Source organism: Mandrillus leucophaeus, unplaced genomic scaffold (genome assembly GCF_000951045.1).
Source record: "Mandrillus leucophaeus isolate KB7577 unplaced genomic scaffold, Mleu.le_1.0 Scaffold407, whole genome shotgun sequence".
NCBI classification, from domain to species: Eukaryota; Metazoa; Chordata; class Mammalia; order Primates; family Cercopithecidae; genus Mandrillus; species Mandrillus leucophaeus.
In genome coordinates, this window is record NW_012104332.1 from 373,276 (window position 1) to 395,720 (window position 22,445).

Consider the following 22,445-nt stretch of genomic DNA (forward strand, 5'->3'; position numbering starts at 1 on the left):
TAAATCATTTTACACTTGAACAAAGATTGGCTATTGAAAAAATGGAAAAGATGAAAACCAAGTAAGCCTTTTACAATTAAGACTGAATGAATGTAAGCATTATTCCTGGTTGTTTCAAAATTACATTAAAGGCTGAGTATAGTGGCTCACACCTACAATCCCAGCACTTTGGGAGGTCGAGGTGGGAGGATTTCTTGAGTGCAGGAGTTTGAGACCAGCCTGGGCGACAGAGCAAGACCCCTGTCTCAAAAAAAAAAAAAAAAAAAAAAAAAAAAGGGAAAAGAAAAAAATTATATTAAACAAGATAGTCTGTTTAAAGCAGCTAGTACAATGCCTGGCATATAGTAAGCACTCAAAAAAATTAGCAGCTTTTATTAGAATACTTTTAGAAAATGAGTTTGGAAAATCTCAGGCTATTTTTTAGCACAGTATTATTTCACATCCTCACACTGGATTTCAGTCATTTGAGAGCCAATCAACCAACATTTACAGAGAATCTATGTGCCAGGCATTGTTCTGGACACTAAGGATATGAGACTTTAACAATTATCCAATTCAACCCATCACTTTACCAGGAAAAAAACCAAGGCACAGAGAGGATGAAGTGATTTGTTCATGGTTAGTATGCCGCTAAATAGCAAAGTTGAATGCTTTTTCTACTATCTCTTTTCAAATAGCAGCATTTGATAAATGCATGTAGACTTGACAATCTATTCTCCAGGAGGCTAAACGAGGCCATTTTCCTCTGATGTGGTGTGAAATAAGTCCACCAATCTGACACTCGCTTTGAAAAGTAAGATTTTCCTCCCCTAGAATATGGGCTGGCCTTAGTGACTCATTTCTAACAAACAGAAAAATGGTAGAAGTGACAGTGTACACCTCTAGAGACTAGGTCATGAAAGGCCCTGTGGCTCCCTGCTTACTTGCCCTGGAGGAAGCTAACTGCCATATGTGAGGACATCCAAGCAGCCTGTGGAGATGCCCATGTGGCAAGGAGCTGAGGCCTCCAGCCAAGAGCCTTGTGAATGAGTCAGCTTAAAAGTGGAGCCTGCAGCCCCACTCAAGTCTTGGGATGACCACAGGCCTGCTTGACTACAATCTCGTGAAAGACCCTGAGCCAGAACCACTGGGCTAAACCACTCCCAGTGTCCTTACCTCATAGAATGTGTGAAGTAATAAACATTTATTGTTTTAAGCTGCTAAGTTTTGGGGTAATTTGTTACGCAGCAATAGAGAGCTAATACTCTCTCTCAGTGTCACTTTGTTTTCACTCCTACCCTTCCTTGACCTCCCTCTAATACCTTATTTTATAGTTTATATTCGTAGGGCAATGACTGACACTTTTTTTAGTTCTAAAATTTTTACTATATTTATTTATTTAACAGCTTTACTGAGATATAATTTATGTACCATAAAGTTGGTTGACACATTTTAAAAACTGTAATAAAACATAAAACTTACCATTTTAACCACTTTAAAATATACAATTCAGTGGCAGTAATTGCATTTATGCTGTTGTATAACCATGACCACTATCTAGTTCCAGAACTTTCTCATCACCCCAAATGGAAGCCCCATACAATGGCTGACACATTTGAAAAGATTAATTTTATTTTGTCTCCCAAATCTGGAACAATCACGTAGTAACAAAGAAAAATGAGCTCACAATTAAATAAGCAAAACCTTCCGTAGAGGTAAAAAAATGTGCCGGGCACAGTGGCTCACACCTGTAATCCCAGTGCTTTAGGAAGCCGAAGTGGGTGGATCACTTGAGGTCAGGAGTTTGAGACCAGCCTGGCCAACACGGTAAAACCTCATCTCTACTAAAAACACAAAACATAGCCAGGCGTGGTGGTGTATGCCTGTAATCCAGCTACTGGGGAGGCTGAGGAAGGAGAATAGCTTGAACCTGGGAGTTAGAGGCTACAGTGAGTGGAGATTGCATCACTGCACTCCAGCCTGGATGACACAGCAAGACCCCATCTCAAAAACAAAAACAAAAACAAAAACAAAATTGGAAAGAAATAACAATATTTCTAACAACAATATATCAATCTTTTCACATTCTTACATAGAATCAGAGAATCTAATGAGATACATTCTACTATGGATAAACCAAAATCTCAAGTACTTGCTTTACAAAAAATTAGTCTTCAAAACTCTTTTGAAGTCCACTGGGTGCAGAACATCCCCCATTGTGTCCGGCAACCAAGGAACTAGAACTGGAGATAGCTGCTGGGAGGATGGCAGCAATAACAGATAGGTGCCCTGTAGCAATGGCCTCCTACAGCTACCTACACCCAGCCTTGGGATTCGGAGGATGCAAAAGGAACATCTGGGCTCAGTTATTTCATGCTATCAGCCATACGCTTCCAAGTGGGAGGTGATGGCAATTTGGCCAGCTGTTTGCCAACCCAGGAGTTGGGTAAAGGTTGGTAAGAGATGTTATTAGTTCTAGCACCATTTCCTTCCAATAGTCTCATTTTAATACAATACAGGTTAGTAGTGACCAGAAAATATTGCTACTGAATTGAAGGATGACTATACAGGGACCTATATCAGATTATTTGTTGCTTTTAGTTGCTAGTGTCCCATAAAGAATAGAAATGGAAATTGCTGACAAGAGAGTACCTCTGGTAGGCACAGTTCCTTTTCTCCCCGCACTGGAGAGGACGCTACAACCTTGCTGTAGAGTGTCCTGTGACTGCCCAGTGATGTAGATTATGCTCCTACCCCAGGAGGGGCAGTTTGAGAACCGAAAATCAACAGTTGGAAGACATTTATATTACCTCCATATTCAGCTCATTGGACTAGCATCTTTCATGGTGTGAGACTTTCTCATTTACTCATTTGTCCGTTTATTCATTTGTTTTAAAAAATGAGGCCAGGCATGGTGGCTCATGCCTGTAATCCCAGCACTTTGGGAGGCCAAGATGGGAGAATTGCTGGAGCCCAGGAGTTTAAGACCAGCTGGGCAACATAGGGAACCTTGTCTTTTCGAAAAATAAAATTAGCTGGGTGTGGTGGTATATGCCTGTAGTCCCAGCTATTTGGGTGCCTGAGGTGGGAGAATCACTTGAGCCCAGGAGTTCGAGGCTTCAGGGAGTTGTGACTGTACCACTGTACTCCAACCTGGGTGACAGAGTGAGATCCTGTCTCAAAAAGATACAAAAAATTAAAAATAAAATAAAACTTAAAAAATGTATTGAGTGCCTTCAGGCAGTGTTCCAAGCATTGGTGAACAAAATGGTGGGGCGAATGCAGAAAAGAATATCATTTTTGCACATATTTATCTGGGTTTGACACTCTTGAGCTACTATGGGCTGTTCCACATTAGTAAGACATTAGTGGGATTGAGAAAGAGCTGCAGGTCAAACTGTGCATCCTCTTTCCCAGACCCCAGAACCTCAATACAAGCAGTAAAACAGAGAAAAAGAGGACTGTGGGTGTGCCCTCCTCTGCTTTACCAAGACCCAGTATCCCAGACACTGGCCACTTGCTTTTTCATATTGTTTCCTGAGATTTCTTCTCACTGCTAGTAAATAGCAGTGCAAGTCTTAATACATTATGAGATAAAGCCACAATCACGATGACTAACTCCATGCAACATAGGAAAAGCCTCACTGAACAGATGCCATGAGCCAAGCATCTACCACCCAGCCCTCTTAGTGTCTACCATGAACATCCTCACAGAGCAACTCCACCGCCTATTACAGGGAGGCCTCTAGCTTCAGCCCTAGCGGCAAAAGTAAGGCAGGGCTCAGGAGCATTCCAGAAATCAGGGGTGCTTAGGTAGTGAAGCAAAGTGGCCTTCCCAGGGATAGGACAGTGAGGTCAAAAGGAAGGGCAGGAAAAGCCACAGAAGAACTGGAAGTGGCAGAAGTCTAGACAGAGTGAGCAATGGCTGGGGAAAAATAAATTAGGATAAAAACACATTTCTTTATTGTAAAAGCCACAATCAAGGTGGAAGCATTTTGCTGTTGACCTGAACAACAAGATGGGCTTTATGCTCTGTGATGAGAGAAGCTGAGTAAGGGGCGAACCAAGAGGGGTGGTTCACATGGAGTGCCTGAACATGATCCTTCACCGACAGGGAGAAGCCTTGGCCAACAGAACCATTAATAATGGTCTGCTGCCTTCATTTGTGTAAGAAATGTGATTCACTCCAATAAAACCGGCTATTGGCAGACAGGAATCGAACGTCTGACTTGTGAGGCTAAAAGAGCCAGCTGTTCCAGCCTCCAGGACTCAGTGAGAACTTCCTATTTCAAGTTAAGTTCCCAGCTGTCCCACAGCTTAGAAAAGTGGGATAAACCCAGCCACCCCCACCTCTAGACACATGCTCCAGCCAACAGCAGGAGTGTTGCAGATTTTATCAGCTTCTTAAATGCATTAGGGGTTGAAATTAGACACCTCGGTGTGGTTTAAGAGCAAGAGAAGGGCCAAGTGAACTCAGGTTGGGATAACAAATGAGACAAGAGTCATGAGGAAAGGTCTGAGGTCCAACTTCCAATTGAAAGGTTTTCGAGCCTCCCTGAAATCCTACATCCAAGGGCCCCACACCCCAGTGGCCTTGGGGTCACAGCGGGGGTCCTGTGCAGGGAAGTACACGGGCACTGAGTGTTTATGGTAGAACTGTAGGCGGGACAGGAGCTTTGTGACGATGTGAGGATATTCTCTGGACAGGTCATGTCTTTCTTCAGGGTCCCGATCAATATCAAAGAGCCAGAGGGTCTTGGTTGGTGGGTCTGATGAGGGTATCTCAGAAACATTGTATTGAGACGGTGGAGGGAACCAGTAACCACAGCCTAGCAAAGAAAACAAAACCGTTTACTGAGGGAGAAGCACAGAGGCAGGTTCTAATCTCAGGGAAGGAGTCTGAGGCCAAGGCTGCACTGGGTCGTGGGTGTGGACACACAAAAAGATGTGGCCTTACATGCTGTCTCTAGATGCTTCTCAGACTTGACTTCTGGTGCTTTAACTAGACATGTCTCACTGCTTCACAAGCAAGGACACCCAGAAATGTGTGTGCATGTGTGTATGTCCTTGTCACAAGGACTGGGGCATGGGGTGCTGCTGGCATTTAGTGGGCATGAGCTAGTGGTGTTAATGTCTTGCAATACATGGGACAACCCCAGTCAAAAAAGACTTGTCTTATTGCAAATGCCAAGAATGTTCTCATTGGAAACATTGATTAATTACATCACAGGCTTAACCATCATCCCACATATTTTAAAAGTATTGAAAAGATGTTACTCTTAGAGAATATAATCAAGGGAGCAACCTCCTTCCCCAGCTATACCACTGGTTGAGGGTGTAGCTCTCAGAGACTCTCTTTGCCAGCTAAATGTGTTGTGCTTGATAGCCACACATATTTCAAATCTGTATTTTCCATGAAGCATAAGAGTGACATTTATTCCTTTCACCCCTGCTACAGTTAATTCTCTCTCTTTCTCTCTCTCTCTCTTTTTTTTTTTTTGTTAGGATGAGTAGGTTAAACCATTCCTTCTTATAATTTCCTCATTCAGCAGCCCCAGAGATACGTTTTGCAAAAGGCAGTTGTTACTTTGGTAAGCTTCTCCTTGATGATCCATTGGGAAAGCTTACTTGCACCATGACAACAATGGAAACTGTAACTGGGAACAGGCAGTCTTAAAAGTGGGAAAAGAAAACCCTGAATAAATAGTTGTCTTTCTAGGACATATATCAGGAGGGATCATGAAAGATTAGAAAGACAAGTTAAGGTTTCAGGAATCTGAGCAAAGTGAGGTGAGTGGTAGGGCTTAGGAGCCTTGAGGAGGAGCCACAGAGGAAGAGGTGGGAAATGGTTAGAACAAGAGTGATAATGTCCTCTCTTTCCAGAGAAATGGCAGTGGGAATAAAAACCCAGGAGTGCAGACAGACTGGAGATACTGCCCTGAGGACACAGCCCTGTGTTGTCTACCCCGGGAAGCGAAGTTTGCTAAGCTAAGCACTCTACCTGGGTAGCCCGTGAGGAGTTTCCAATTTCCATGTCTAATTGCAGCATGGACAGATGTGTTAAAGGCTGAATATTCTGGAAGAGAAGAGCTATCCTTTGCTGGAGCCATGCTGTTCCCAGGACCTGGGAAGAAATAGTTTGAAAGACTTAGATCGCTGTTATTGGAACGTGTCGTTATAAATCAGCATTTTATACTCTTGCAGAACAGTAGCTTTTATTCAACACTGGAGTGCAAATGTGTATCTTGCCACAGAAATGAATCTTTTATTAAACCCAAACAGAAAGCTATAGTTACATGAAATGTCAGTCATAAACCACCGCAAATATAAAGAAAATCCCAAAGAGATTACAACACTAATTCATCCTTAAAATCGCCATGTTCTGCCAATGTACAGCTAGCCATATGCAGAACAGTGTTCTGTTACAGCAGGGTGACTTTTTTTTTGGTTTTTGTTTTTGGCTGTTAAAAATTTAAGTACATTTTCTGTGTGTGCTTATACTTACGTAAATAGTATAAGAAATTATAAAATGTGCATTTTAATGCAGTCATTTCAAGCTATGAGAGTTCATGCATGCCATGATAGAGTACAAAGATTTATTTTTTAACAACTCTTATGAAATCTAAAAGTGAGCAGTGCTCAGTTAACTATTCAGATAGGATAACTATGGGGGTAAGAATAAATGTGGTATACAAATTTTTGGCTGGTATCATGGATTATATTAATTTATCATGTTTGAGATCTTATATTAATTTATCATCAGGTTGGTTTTTTGCTTTTGTGGGGAGCAATTACTAATCTCTACCCCCTCTTAAGTTTGAAACGAATTAAGAGGTAGAGGATAAACAGATGGAACAAAAAACATTGCTTTTGTTACTGACAAAATCGATTGGAGAGAATATGGCTTCAGCTCTGTGGCAGAGTGATCTTGTCTGTAATTGACCCTTGACTTAGAAAGACTTAACCCTCATCGTTGATCTTGCTGAACACCCATTGGCCTCCCTTAGAGCACACAACTGAGAGCAGACCAGAGTGCTTACATATATCCAGGTGACAGGCTGGCTGGAAATTGGACCCAGCAAAAAGGGTCTGGGTTGAGCATGCTCAGTTCCTCCTTTTGAATAACTTCCTCCTTTGCCTGATTATGAAAGGAGTGAACAAGGAGAGAGTTCTACTCTTGCCGAAGACCCTGGTGGGTCCACGAGGGCCCTCACCTCACTCCTACCTATGCATATGGTAGGAGTGAAAAACATATAGCCTGTTTTAAGCCCACATTTATCTGTTAGCTTTGCAAATATGGTCATGGCAATCATCTTGGGATCACTTCGAAAGGTTGCTGAACCGCCAGCCTAATAATTAATTGTCATAATATGTGAAATGTCTGTAAACGTATAGACTCCACTGGAGTGGTTAACCCATCCGTCTGCCTTCCTTTGATAATAGACATTGAGAGAGCCCTCATCCTCACCCAAGCAGGGCTTCTGTGCTCCTGGGGTTTTCATGCGGGTGTGTCGGTGGTGGAAAAGGTGGGATGTGCCATTCTTTTGACAGTCGTTTGGAAATGACCTTGTAGAGACAAGCTGGAGACGGATCCAGCAAACACTGGTGCTTTCAGAGCTTCAGTCTCAATAATCACACAGCAGCAAATCTTTAGCACCAAAGAGGAAAATATTTTTGACTTCTTATTTCTCTGCTTGTGGATATTTTGGCTCCAATACAAACAGATGCTTCTAGTACTTGAGGTGCATGATGATGACTATCACAGGAAGTGGTTGCTAACATACAGACTGCGGTAAAACCGTGAACCCTCATGGTTTACTCCTCACAAGTTTGTATGAAGGCTACATTTTGATACCAAAGAATGTTAAATAAAACAAGCATGTTTTGTGAACATAAACAAAAAAAGGAAATTTAACTATCTCATCTATACGTATATTTATACACATTTTTTTTCTTAAAACAAACAGGAACATAAAATACCTAAACAATAAATAAGCCTAAGACTAAACTATGAAAGATACTATTATCTTGACTTTATTGTTTTCATTTTGAGAAATTAAACAAAGGGAAAATTACAAAGACTAACATGACTAATACCCTCTGAGCCATCACCCAAAATGAACAGATGTTAACATTTTGCCATGTTTGCTTTTTTTTAAAAAAAAATAAAAGAAACTGGACAATAAAAATGAAGTGGAAGTCTCCTTTGTTCCTATCCTCAAACCCTGTCCTTTCATTTACTCCTCTAGAAGCTGCTACTATTGTGACTTCAGTCCATCCTCCAGCCATTTTAAAATGCAGAATACATATGTGCCAAGGGATAATCAATAGTACTATTTTATGCTTTAAAAATGTATGTGTGTGCTGTTGGTGGGAGTGTAAATAAGTAAAGGTATTACAGAAGACAGTATGGAGGTTCCTCAACAAATTAAAAATAGAACTAACATACAGTGCAGTAATCCCATCACTAGGTATTTATCCAAAGGAAAGGAAATCAGTATACCAAAGGGATACCTGTACCCCATGTTTATTGCAGCACTATTTACAATAGTCAAGATATGGAATCAACCTAAGTGTCCATCAATAGATGAATGGATAAAGAAAATGTGGTATATAGACACAATGGAATACTATTCATCCATAAAAAAGTGTTTGTTGGTAAAGCCATCTAGGCCTAGAGTTTTCTTTGTGGGAAGGTTTGAAATCATTGATTTAATTTCCTGAGCAGGTATAGGACCATTCAGATCTTCTGTTTCTCCCTGTGTCAGTTTTGATAACTTGTATTTTATTAGGAATTTGCGTAATACATGCGAAGTTTTGGAGCATCTGTAGTAATATTGCCTATTTATTCCTGATATTGGCAACTCATGCTTCTCATTTTTTTCCAAGATATATTTTCCTAGTGTTTAATTGATTTTATTAGTTATTAGTGTTTTGTTTTTTGTTTTTTTTAGATGGAGTCTTGCTTTGTTGCCCAGGCTGGAGTGCAGTGGCACGATCTTGGCTCACTGCAATCTCTGCCTCCCGAGTTCAAGCAATTCTCCTGCCTCAGCCTCCCGAGTAGCTGGGATTACAGGCGTGTGCCACCATGCCCAGCTAATTTTTTGTATTTTTAGTAGAGATAGGGTTTCACCAGGTTGGCCAGGCTGGTCTGGAACTCCTGACCTCATATCTGCCCGCCTTGGCCTCCCAAAGTGCTGGGATTACAGGCGTTGAGTCGCCGCACCCAGCCCGATTTTATTAGTCCTTTCAAACAACAAACTTTTGGCCTTGTAGATCCTACCTGTAGTATGTTTGTTTTCTATTTCATTAACTCCTTTTATTTTTATTATTTCCCTCCCTTTAGTTTCTTTGGGCTTAATTTGTTATTCTTTTTATAACCTTTTGAAGAACAGATACTCAACATTTTCATTTCCAATACATACATTTAATACTATGAATTATCCAAGCACCAATGTAAAAAATATGTAGTCTGAAATTGTTGGTTTCAATGCTCTGTATATCACTCAGGTCAAGTTTGTTAACTATGGTTTTCAAATCTTTCAGATCTTTATGGTCATTTTTGTTTGTCTGCTTGTTTTATCATTTACTGAGAGAGGTATGTTAAAAATCTCTCCTATGACTGACAATTATTTTGAAAACTCCCTCTTTAATTCTAATAATGCTTTCCTCCTTTAAATCTACTTTGTCTGATGTATAGATAACCCAGTTTTAGCTGCCATTGTGGCTGCTGTTAGTACTTGCATAATATATTTTTTCCATCCATCTGTCAACATGTGTGAGACTCTTATGCAATAGAAAGAAGTATAAAACAGGGTGTGATACGCAGGATAACGGTTCCCCACAATGTTAACATCCTAATCTCCCAGAACCTATGAATACGTTACCTTCCATGCCAAAAGGGACTCTGCAGATATGATTATAGGTAAGACCTGTAAGATGTGGGGATTATCTTAGATTTATCTGGGTGGGCCCGATCTGATGACATGAGTTCATAAATGCAGGGAGTACTTCTTGATTATGGTCAGAGGGAGATGTGGCCACAGAACAAGGGCCAGAGAGCTGGCAACTTTTCCTTCTAATCAATATGGAGACATAAGAGGAATTTAAATATATTTTTTAAAGAGTGTATCATATAGTTCACGCATGATCAAATTCATCCATTTTTAGTGTAAAATTCCATGGTTTTTAGTATGATATATTCACAAAGTTGCATAACCATCACTGTAACATATTTTAGAACATTTTTATCACCCCAGAAAGAAACCCTGCACCATTAGCAGTTAATCCCCATTTACTCCCACACCCTGAAGCCCTAGCCAACCCTTAACCCATTTTGTGTTTTGGATTTACCTATTCTGGACATTTTATATAAACAGGATCAGACAATATGTGGCCTTTTGTATCTGGCTTCTATCACTTGGCATAATGTTCTCAAGGTTCATCCATTTTGTAGCACGTATCAGTACTTCATTCTTTTTAAATAATAATATTCCTTTCATTCCTGTATATTGCCAAAAATATGCCACATTTTCTTTATTCATCAATTAATGGACACTTCTTAGTTTATACTTTTTGGCTACTATGAGTAATGCTGCCATGAACATTCATGTACAATTTCAGTGTGGATGTATGCCTTCACTTCTCTTGGGTATATAACTAGAAGCAGAATTGCTGAGTTATATGGCAAGTCTATGTTTAACCTTTTGAGTAACTGCGGAGCATTAAAAAATGGCTGAAATGTGTTCTGTATCACATTCTCAATTTTATTTTTTTTAGAGACAGGATCTCACTCTGTCACCCAGGCTGTGTAATCTTAAGCTTTAGCTCACTGCAGCCTTAAACTCCTAGGTTCAAGCGATCCTCTCACCTCAGCCTCCAGAATAGCTGGGGCTACAGGCACATGCCATTATGCCCAGCTAATTTTTTATAGAGATGAAGGTCTTGCAACGTTCCCCAGGCTTTTCTTCTGGCCTCAAGCAATACTCTCACTCCAGCCTTCCAAAGTGCTGGGATTACAGGCATGAGCCACCATACCCACCCAATTTCATCCTTTTGTATGTAGATACCTCAGTTGTCTCAGAACCATTTGTTTGAGAGAGTATTCTTTTTCTCTTTAATTGTCTTGGTATCCTTGTCAAAACCCAATTGACCATAAGCATGAGGGTTTATTTCTGGACTCTCAATTCCATTCCATTGATCTATAGTTTTTAAAAAATCTATCTATCTATCTATCTATATCTATCTATCTATCTATCTATCTATCTATCTATCTATCTATCTATCTATCTATCTATCTATCTAGATACAGGGCCTCACTATGTTGGCCAGGCTGGTCTCAAACTCCTGGCCTCAAGCAATCCAGCCTCCCAAAGTGCTGGGATTACAGGTGTGAGCCACCACACCCAGCTGATCTGTGTCTATTCTTATGCTAGTACCACACTACCTGGGCTTGTCAAGCTTACTAGTAACCTTAGAAATTAGCAAGCCTGAGTCCTCCCATTTCATTTTTTCCCAAGATTGCTTTGGCTACACTGGGTGTTTTCATTATTAACTTGACAGTATATTGGATAAACTGTCAGGGCCAGAGACAGGAGGCAGAGGTTTCTTAGAATGTTAACAAACTTTTAAAATTTATTTGACAGAGTTGGACTAGATTCTGATTTAAGAAATATTTGTTGATTAACAACTGTATGTGGTAATAAAGCATTGTGTTCTGGAATTCTACGACATGAAGTGATGAGCAGAGACATCTAAGAGAAGTTCCCAAGGTGAAATCCAAGATATTTGGTGGCAAAAGAATATAAAAGATAAATAAAACCCAAGGTTTTGAATTTGGTGATTGAGAGAATAGTGTTGATATTGGCAGAATAGAGATGTTGAGATGGGAAATAGTGGGGAGTATAGGATTCTGGAATGAGACACACCGACTTTAGGAATTAACTTGAGCTCAAGGTAGACGTCTCCACGACATATTGGAGCTATAGGACTGGCCTCTGTCTGAAAGACTGAGGCACACACTAAGCACCACCCGCAATGCAGTGATCACTTAACCCTGGAAGTGGATTCGCTGTCTAGAGAAGGAGGCAAGAAAGCAGACGCCCAGAAACAGAGCACTGAGGGCCAAAGGAAAACAGCAAATGGAGCAGAGAAGAAAATAATACGAGGAAGTGAACCAGTTAAACAGGACGTCGCAGAAGCCAAGAGGGCAGAGGCTTTCAGATGGCGGATCAGAAGAGCCAAATATTCTATCTATTAGCTTGATGAATGGGCAGAAACTAGGGAGTTAAGAGAGAAGTATAAACAAACAAATTTTTCTCGTTTCCTTCTGAGCCGAAAGCCACCTCTGAGATAATAAAGCTTTCTGGCCAGACAGAAGTATTCAGATATAAGATGGATTAGCCGTGTGTATTGATTTTGGATGGGAAAAAGGAGATCAGCAGAAAATTTTAGGATGGATGAAATATGTTACATAATATGTAGTAAACTTACAGCACTCCTTATCTGAGCAACCCCTAGAAACTGGGAGTTGTTACCAGAATGAGGTGGACTGGTGGTTTTAGTGCAGAACTGCGTTCTCCAGACTGAAAGTAGGTTCTGGAAGTAACTCGAAAGTTGTCTTGAAATAGGATGGTGAGTTAGTGGCTAGGGGTCCAGGTTCACCATCTCCATTTCAACAGAGTAGTTCAACTCCTTAAGGAAGAATCTATAGTATCTGCTAAATATGTTGTACTTCTCTACATTTTTTAAATTTTATTTTTTATTTTTTATTTTTTGAGATAAGGTCTTACTCTATTGCCCAGGCTAAAATACAGTGGTGAGAGCACAGCTTACCGCAGCCTTGAACTTCTAGGCTCAAGCGATCCTCCTACCTCAGCCTCCTGAGTGGTTAGGACCACAGGCATGTGCTACCATACCTAGCTAATTAAATTTTTTTTTTTTTTTTTTTTTTTTTTTAAAGAGGCCACTGTGATTTTTGTAATTGTCTCCCTAGGTTACCAGGCTGGTCTGAAACTCCTGGCCTCAAGTCGTCCTCCCACCTTGGCTTCCCAAAGTGCTGAGATATTACAAGTGTGAGCCACCACACCTGGCCTACATTTTTGTTTGAAGAAAGGGTCTATGGCTAATATATATAGTTTGAAATATACTAATTAGTGATTGGCAATGGGTTCACCAAACAGGGAAGGGACTGAGGGAAGCTTGAAGATACTTCTGATCTTCATGAAAGGCAATCCTACTCTCTTGACTGCACAGGGCATCCTCTTGACCTTGGAAAGTATTGTATCACTATGATTGTCCTTTTATGAAACGCAGTATTTTTCTTAACAACGCAATTTATATGTGTGTTGTATATATGTTGGAAAATACAGAAAAACATGAAAAGGAAAATAAAAATGACCTGTTAATTTATTCATTGCTGTTAACATTTTGGTATATAGACTTTGAGACTTTTAACTACATAATGCTTAAACAAAATAAATATGTGAGCTGACCTGCAAATAAGAAGACGAAAGTCCATGGAAGACAGGAAGTTTTCATGCCCAGAGAGAAGAGCATGGGCGGATCAGCAAGAAATTAGTAGAGAACCTAATAATCCATCCAAAGTATGAAAGCAAACAAGAACCAGTTTGGCTTCTGAAGAGGGAAATGATGTACAAAAGCAATATCCCAGAAAGGCAGTTCTTAACGATGCATGTACAGCAGACTGGAGTAAAATGGCAGGGAGTCTACAAAGTCATCACAAAGGCCACCATAGTATCCTGGAGGGCAGGCTGCAGCTGACAAAATGGTGAAAAAGAGTGAATTCAAGAAGGACTGAATTTGTACTATAAAGCATTTGGGGTGGAAGCCACAGAGAGAAATAATAAAAAAATAGTAATAGCAGCTAATATTTAGCAAACATAATACAGATTAGGCATTGTTTTAAGCACTTTGTGTCTAATTTAATCTTCGTGAAAGCTCCACGGATGAAGAAACTGAGGCACAGACAGGTTAAAGGCACATAGCACCATTTGGGTCAATACGAGGAATGTGTTTCCACCAGACAGTTTCCCCAAGACAGAAAGAATGGGTTTCCTTGGGGAGGGTGATTTTCTTGCACTAGAGGTGTGCAAGCAAGGGCTTGGCAGGGTGGCGAGGTGAGGGTGGCACAAGCAGCGCTGGAGGGTGAACGGGAGGGTCTAGGGGCACTTCCTCTCGGAAATGCTGCTCAAGTACAATGAGCTGTGCATGATTTGTGAATGGGGTCTTAGGAAGACCTAGTGTTGTGACCCTGAAGGAAAGCAGTGCTAGGGATAGTAATGAGGATGGAGGAAAGGGCTATATGATTGAAGTGGCATCCTACCAGCCCTTCTCCAGGAGTATAGCCCTCCTCCATAGTGCACAGTAGTATAGAACAGGCACTTTTGGAGCCAGACTGCTTGGGTCTGAATCTCAGCTCCATCACTCACTGGCTGTGTGATCTTGGTGTTAGCTGGCCTCCCTAGGCCTCAGTTTCAGTATTGTTGTGAGGTCTAAATGCAACGATACAGTAAAAATGTCTAGTACAAAGTACAGCACATAGAAAGTGCACAGTAAATGTTATTACCACCTGTGCAATCTTAGGCAACTTTCTAAACTTCTCAACCCTCAAGATGGGAATCAATCATACAGCCCTTTCCTCCATCCCCATTAGCATCCCGAGCATGGCTTTCCTTCAGGGTCACAACAGTGGGTCTTCCTAAGCCCCATTCTCCAAGCATTGCCTCAGATTACTATCTATGAAATTAATATAACAGTAGCAAGTGAGATAAGGCATATAGAGTGCTTAGTAGAATAGCTGGTATATTGTTAAGACTATTGTCAACATTGAAGATAATAACATCTAATACTTAAACACTACATGCTTATAAATATAAAACACTGCTTTAATTGTTCTATGTACAACTCACTTAATCCTTGCTCTATGAAACAGATAATAACATCTGTCAATAGCTATCACTGAATGGTAGCTATTATCATCAGTATAATATAGTTTTATTTTCTTTTACAACCTCTTCTACCCAAGATATTACAAAGAGGAGAAAAGGAGGCAAAAATCACTATTATATCAGAAAAAACAAAATAAAACCAAACAAAAAAACAACCAAATGCACTTCTCTGGTGTGTGTGGATTTACAGAGGGTCTATATTTGCTCCCCCATTTATGTTCCAGAATTTGAAGAGGGATGGGGTAAAAAGGATTTATGTGTAGAAGCTATAATTTACCACTTTTAGTTTGTAGCCCCTTTTCTGTCTGGTTGGTTTGGCCTGCCATTCATTTCTACTGAGTTCTATTTGTTTTTGGTCATTTTACAATTTATGAAGATCAGTAAAATTTCATTCTCTGCTAATAACCCATCTGACTTTCCCTGTCAGTGTGATGCCACCTTCACACTTAATGATGTATGCATACTTACTTAGAGTAAAACTTACTCACTTGGGCTAAGTGAGAAAAACACCCCAGTTGTCCCAGAAATTCGGTTCTTGAGGAGTTTTCTAATCTGGAAATTTTGTTGGGTATGTTTTTAATGTACAGGCAAGATTTAGGTTTAATTAGCAACTATCTTCAACTTTTGTACTTAAAAGTTCCTAAAAGTAGCTTGTTTATTTATTATGTAAATCAAATGTGTCTCTTAAAGTTTATTTACGCTAGAGTTTAGTTTATATTAAACATCTGATTGGCTGACCATTTCTTCATGTCTCACTCTAACAAAAGTTCAAAGGATCTCAAACTCAAAGTGAGGTTCAAGTCATTAAGGTCCTTCATGTGCCAGCAAGTCAGAGACCCAGAGCCCATGAGTCCCCCTTCCAGATCAGTGCACCCAGGCTGCGTCTGAGCGACTGCGCTGGTGCACATGTGGCTTAGATCTCCAGTCTGCTCATGGTTTTGCATGTCCCAACAACTGCAGGCTTCGGCCAAGGCCACCCTCTCATCTTGCTGTGTGGTAAGGGCTTTCATATCCAGACGTGCACGTATGCACTGTTGTCTAGATTTTTGTTTTTAAAAATCATCGTGGACCTAAAAATAGTTTTTCCCTAAAATTAGTTCCCTAAAATACACTGACTAGAAGCCCCACACTCTGAACTGATGCTTTAGTGAACCTCTTTGCTTAATTTTTGAAGATGAAAAAAGCCCCTAACAGCTGGCAAGCGGGGCTATGCAGAGCCGTTTTGGAGGGCGTGGTGGCATGCTGTTCGCCAGGCGTATCCAATCTTTTGGCTTCCTTGAGCCACACTGCAAGAAGAAGAATTGTCTTGGGCCACACACAAAATACACTAACACTAATGACGGCTGATGAGCTAAGAAAAAAAAAAAAAAAAGAAATCACAGAAAAAGCTCATAATGTTTTAAGAAAGTTTACAGGCATGGTGGCTCACGCCTGTAATCCCAGCACTTTGGGAGGCCGAGGTGGGCAGACCATTTGAGGCCAGGAGTTCAAGACCAGCCTGGCCACTGTGGTAAAACCCAGTCTCTACTAAAAATACAAAAATTAGCCAGGTGTGATGGTGCATGCCTATAATCCCAGCTACTCAGGAGGCTGAGGCATGAGAAGCACTTGAACCTAGGAGGTGGAGGTTGCCGTGAGCCAAGATCGCACCACTGCACTCCAGTCCACTCCAGAGTGAGACTCTGTGTAAAAAAAAAAAAAAAAAGAAAAGAAAAGTTACGCATTCAAAGCCATCCTGGGCCACATGCAGCCCGTGGGCCGTGGGTTTGAATAAGCTTGCCCTATGCCATCACTCTCTGGTTCTGAAAAGTAACTCAGAGAAATCAATCACTGGCATTTCAATAGCCTTTAGAACAAGCTCTTTTTCTTATCTTACCAAGTCATTTAACCACTCTGAGTTCCTGTTTCCTTATATGCAAAATGAGAACCAAAATACTGCCTGCCTGACAGAACAAGCGTGAAGAGGAAAGAAGATTGTACACGTGGTGAGCATTCTGTGCGCCGCAAGTGCACAGATCGTGGTACAGGTCTCCTGAATTTCCATAGCGGTTGCCATAAGCCCAGGTAAATAGGTAAAATCGACTGACCAACTGAAAGAAATCATTTCAATATATGTTGAACCTATGGCCTCTGACTGACAGCTGTCAAAGTCAAGGTGTGACCAACTGGCCAACCCTCTTATGACTGTGAAATCTGAACCAGCTGCCAAGGGAACAAGGTATTGTTAGAAAATTATGTGGGGAAAATGTGGTAACACCACCTAAATTCTATATGTCACACTACAGGTCTGGCCAGAATTGTAAAAACAGAGAGAGATAAGAGATTCCCAATTCTGGTTCTGCCCTGGGGTCACTGGAGCCTACAGTCCCTTTCATACCTATCTTTGGTTCCCTTAGTCTAGCCCAGTTGAGCCCTGGCCTCCTGTTTGGCCCAACATGGGCTGCCTGAAATTACCATCTTCAGCAGCATCTGTTGCACTCACGATGGTCTTTGCACAGCTATTGCCCTGGGACAGTCCCACAGAGGACTTTCTGCCTCACCAGGTAGCCATGCCACAGATGGTCAGCTGGAGCAATTTGAAAGATCTCAAATGTGCCTCCTATACTACCCACCCTATTATTTCCATGCTGCCTGCAGTGGGCACCTAGGAGACATTCAACTCCCACCCCTTAGAAGACGATGCTCTTTTTCCCACCTCCACACTTATCTTACACATAGTGGGGACAGGGAGGAGCAGGAAGTTTCTACTCTAATTGGCATTCTTATGTAAAATAGATTTTATAGCTAAATCAAATGTTTATGAGCATAGATGTACTCAGTTGGTCAGTGAATTTCAGAATGGAAGAAACAAAAAGATGTCCTCTCAACTGCTTGGGAATCAGAGTCCGGAAAGGAAGAGTAAGGAGACAGCAGAGAGCTGAGAAGTGTCTGGACCCTGTGGCCATGGTCTCCCCAGAGTAGATTCATTTACTTCGTCCACAAATACTTCTTGAACTAGTCCTAGCTGCTGGGCACACAACCAAGTGGAGGAAGGCCAGGAGACAAGCAGTGATGATCAATTATGATGGGTGTTGTGGTCAGGGATGGGGGCTCTAGGAAGGCAAGGTAGGGACCTTGATTAGTCTAGGGAAAGGAGAAGATATCCCTGAAGAAGTGAGGTCTTAGATGAAACTGGAAGGCTGAATAGGCATTAGAAAGATTTCAATTTTTATTATTTTTTTAGGAGGAGATGAGGCAAGTATGTGTGTGCTGGGGGCAGCATGGGAGGAAAGTAGAAAAGGAGAAGAGTGATCTGGGCACAGGCACAAAGCAATGTAGTACCTTCTGTAAAGCCCATACATTTAGGCCCCAGAAATTCTCAAGTTATATGGTTTCGGCTGCAATCTTAACTTGAGCATAAACATTTCTTTAGGCATTTCCAAATATCTAACCACACTGCTGAAATCAATCTCATCCTGTAGGAGTTTGCTTCTCAGGCTTACTTCAAGCTGGCTATAGGTGCTGTAGTGGATTCTAAATTTGCTTGCTATTAATTTTATGAACTGATTTTTCATTCCTGGGCTTGTGGCCCTGTTAAAAAAAAAAAAAACAAAACCCACCAGGGTTCTTGGCTCAAAGGGTGATTCTAATTCATATATCATTTTGGAAAAAAGAAAAAACACAGAATGAATTCAATTGTCTTCAATTGCACAAACATGAAATAAAATAAAAACATCCACTGTTTATTGAGGCCAGTGAACTAACACTGAGTAGTAAGAGGGGAGGGTGTGTCCTAGTGTAGAAGCAAGAGTAGATGTGACCTGTCCTGAAATAGGAGCCTAAAGAATCTAACACAAGGCAAAGAAGACAGGACTGATAAGGGAGGCAAAAAGAAAACAAAACAAAGAAGAGAGGTGGAGTGGGGGAGAAAGGCAAAGGGAGAGGTGAAAGGAAGGAGAAGGAGGGAAAGGAGGAAGAATGCTTTATCAGGCAGGATATTTGGGGAGTATTTACAAGCCAATTTTTTCTTTTTACACTTATTTATCTGTCTCAGTGCTTGTCAAACTTTTCCAAAACTAGGTGAGGCCAGTGGGGTAAGAGGGATAGAGTGAAGCTCAGAGTAACTGGGGCTCAAGCATCATTTAATGCCTGACTTTCATAGGCACTTACTAAACATGTGCTCTGCTGTTTTCCAGTTGTCCAGGCTGCCTCTTCACTTTAACCAGAGCTAATTAATAGCAGTATTAGCAGCAAGATTGAGATCCCTGGCTTTGGAGCCAGACTAACTGGGCCAGTTCTGCTATTTCATAACTCTGTAACCATGGGCATTTTACTTCGCCTCTGTTTTCTCACTGATAAAATCAGTAACTACCTGAGAGTTTTTTCGGGAGAATTAAATGAGATAGTACATTGAAAGCCCATAGTTTGTCCCTGGCACATAAGCTCTCAATAAATGTTAGCTATTATTATCATCATCATCATCATATAGTAGTTATTGAAATTACGCAGTTAAGGCAGTGGTTTTCAAACTTTTAAGGGCAAAATCTTCCTTCCGAACAAACTCTGTACAGCTGCCCATCATACAAAACAGCTGAAAGCAGAGCTGGCCAATGTCCACCTTGGTTCACCTTTGGGAGTCTCTAGAGGTCCCTCCAGCTCCATGGACCCCAGGGGGATGCTGGTGGCCCAGGGCACTCTGCTGGATGCCCCCATGTGGGTGCAGGTACATGTGGGGAGTGAGGGGGCTGGGAGCCACGCCAGCTTTGGGGAAGTGGGGGCTGGCTTGTGGGTCTAGACTATAGTGGGCCCCAGACCCTGTGCCTTTCACAGGCACTGCCGCCCCTCAGGGCCTGTGCAGCTCTGCCAGCGTGTACCAAAGAAGAGTAAAATAGGGAGGCCTGACCACCTCTAAATATTTCCCTCATTTCTGAACTTGAACCTGATTGCCGCAAGTTTTCTATTACACCCTCACTACTTACTTAGAATCCTGTCTGTCCTTGGTGAAATTCTTATAACACGAAATAGGAGTGTTGGGAAAAATATGCCAGACGTGAAGCTAATCAGAAAAAGGTGAGGAGGAATATTACAGATGTTATTTATTACCTACAGGGGACAAATCAAAATACTCATAATTTTTATATATGTACTCCACATGACGTATTTCAAATGAATCTTAAGTTTATGATTTTCAGTTTACAAAGTCAATTTCTCTGACACCTACTCACTCAGTTCATATTTGATATTTTAAAAGTCCTAGTGAAAAAAGAGCTTTGATGTGGCGTACTCAGCCTAGACAGAGTTCAAATGTTAATCATTATTGCATTGTGCATAGTAAGTATTCAGAGAATGTGCTGGTGTTACAGGGAACTTCAACAATTGGTTAATGTCTGACATCAGCCGGAGTGTCGATTGAGCAGTGTAAACCAAAAACAACAGAAAACGACCATTCAATGAATCCTCAACTCATGACTGTTGTAGTAAATTAAGCCATCTATACCTGAAATAGGTTGATGAGAGCTCTTCTCATGCTTTGGTTTAAATTGAGTCTTGAAAAAATAGCTTATTTCATATTATTCATTTACTTACTAAACAAATAACCGATTTTGTTGACCACTATATATGTTAGGCACTAAATCTTTTGAATGAATAAGCTGGAGTCCAGCAGGTAATAATAAAATAATTTTATTTAACCACCATAAATTCTAAAATAGTGGAATAAACATTTGTTGTCTGAATAAATAAAATGCACGAAGTGCTAGGAGATTACAAAAGACATACCAATTCCCCAGGAGGATCCAGGAAGGGCCTATGGACGGCCAATACAACAGGTAAAGAAAGAGTGACAAATATGATCAAGGCAGAAGGAGGGTCTCTCTTTTTGAAATTTTCTTCTTTCTAAGGTATCCTTCCCCTTTTCAGCCTCTAAGTGAGAAAATGCATGCAAAGCACTTACTGTAGCGCCTGGCACAGAGAAAATGCTCCATCTGGGTTAGCCCTCATTTCTACCTGCCATTCTTTTCTTTTCTTTTTTTTTTTTTTTTTTGACGGAGTCTCGCTCTGTCACCAGGCTGGAGTGCAGTGGCGTGATCCCGGCTCACTGCAACCTCCGCCTCCTGGGTTCAAGTGATTCTTCTCCCTCAGCCTGCCGAGTAGCTGGGACTACAGGCGCCCGCCACCACGCCCAGCTAATTTTTGTAATTTTAGTAGAGACAGGGTTTCACCATGTTGGCCAGGATGATCTCGATCTCTTGACCTCGTGATCCGCCCGCCTCGGCCTCCCAAAGTGCTGGGATTACAGGCGTGAGCCACTGTGCCCGGCCTCTACCTGCCATTCTGTTCAGCCTCATTTGCTTATTCTTTTTTCTCTGTTCATCTCTTCAATGCTTTCATTCCTCTAGTTTCCATGCCCAACATTTCGCTGGGCATTCTAGACTCCAGAATCTTATCTCTAACCCAGACTGTTCTTCTGTGTATCCAAACATGGTGCCTCTAGCCCGGGCGAACCTGCACACGAAACAAAGCCCAGCCTTCTCACTTCCTTCTCACATCACTCCTTCAATGGTGCTCCACTCCTACACTTCACAGAGGGATATTGACATCCATCTCCTGGTCTTGGCCATCAAAACAGGTTCAACCTCTTCAGCTTGCCTCTCCCGATATCCACCATGGACAATAGCTGAGCTACTCTCTCTGGCTCCATCACCTTTCTGCTGCCCCCATGAGCCATCCTGCTTTTTGGGGTAGGGGTAGGAGTCACAGAGATCCTGTATATTCAGCTGCCCCTAAGATAGCTTTATGGGCAACCCCTCTCTAATATCCGATGTCCACTGCCAAGTCCTGGGCTCCCAAACTGTGTGCCTTGTCTTCACTTCTTCTGGCTGTATTTGAGGTGGAAATAATACATGGACTGAGAAGAGAACAGGGAGGAGGATGGAATTCTGGAAAGAACCACCATTTGAAAGGCAAAGCAGAGGGGAAGGAGCCTCTAAAAGACAGAGAAGGAGGAGTTAGACTAGAAAAAGGCCTCAGAAGTCAGGGAAAATACTCCATGGAAAAAATGGTTAATGTCAAAGAGAGGGAAAGTATGAGAAAGCAGGAAAGGAGATAACTGGATTTGGCAACAGGATGTTACAGATGATGTGGAGACAGAAAATGCACGGAGCTTTTAACATATAATGGCCATAATAAACATGAACTTGTGGATCTGATGAGCTGGTAACAACAAAGATAAGATTGGAAGAAAAGCAAGTATTTTTTTCTAATCATCCTCCAATTAAAGTGACAATAGACAGCCATCTCCAGTTCTGGCACTAGCAGATGCTAATCAAATACAGAACTAAGGCCACCATTGAATTCACATTTTTGGTCTGTCTCTCACTAAATACACGGTTTTTTACAGTAATTGGTAGAGTCTGTCAACAAATGGTTATAAATAGGCATTGTGTGTAAAAAAAAAAAAAAAAAAAAAAAAAGGGAAATTTTTCCCAAAATATTCCTCTTCAGCCTGTGATTATGATG

The 22,445-nt window shown here is 41.3% G+C and overlaps 1 protein-coding gene across 1 annotated transcript in view; it reads right to left on the reverse strand.

Moving 5' to 3' along the window:
- Nucleotides 1-1,341: 1,341 nt before the first annotated feature.
- ARSB (arylsulfatase B) overlaps nucleotides 1,342-22,445 on the reverse strand; it is a 193,613-nt gene continuing 172,509 nt past the window's right edge. Inside the window, exons 7-8 of the mRNA XM_011992211.1 lie at nucleotides 5,981-6,103; nucleotides 1,342-4,808 (exon numbers count right to left, since the gene is read on the reverse strand). Coding sequence (XP_011847601.1) covers nucleotides 4,543-4,808; nucleotides 5,981-6,103 — 389 coding nt within the window. The 3' untranslated portion in view covers nucleotides 1,342-4,542. The remainder of the gene's footprint in view (nucleotides 4,809-5,980; nucleotides 6,104-22,445) is intronic.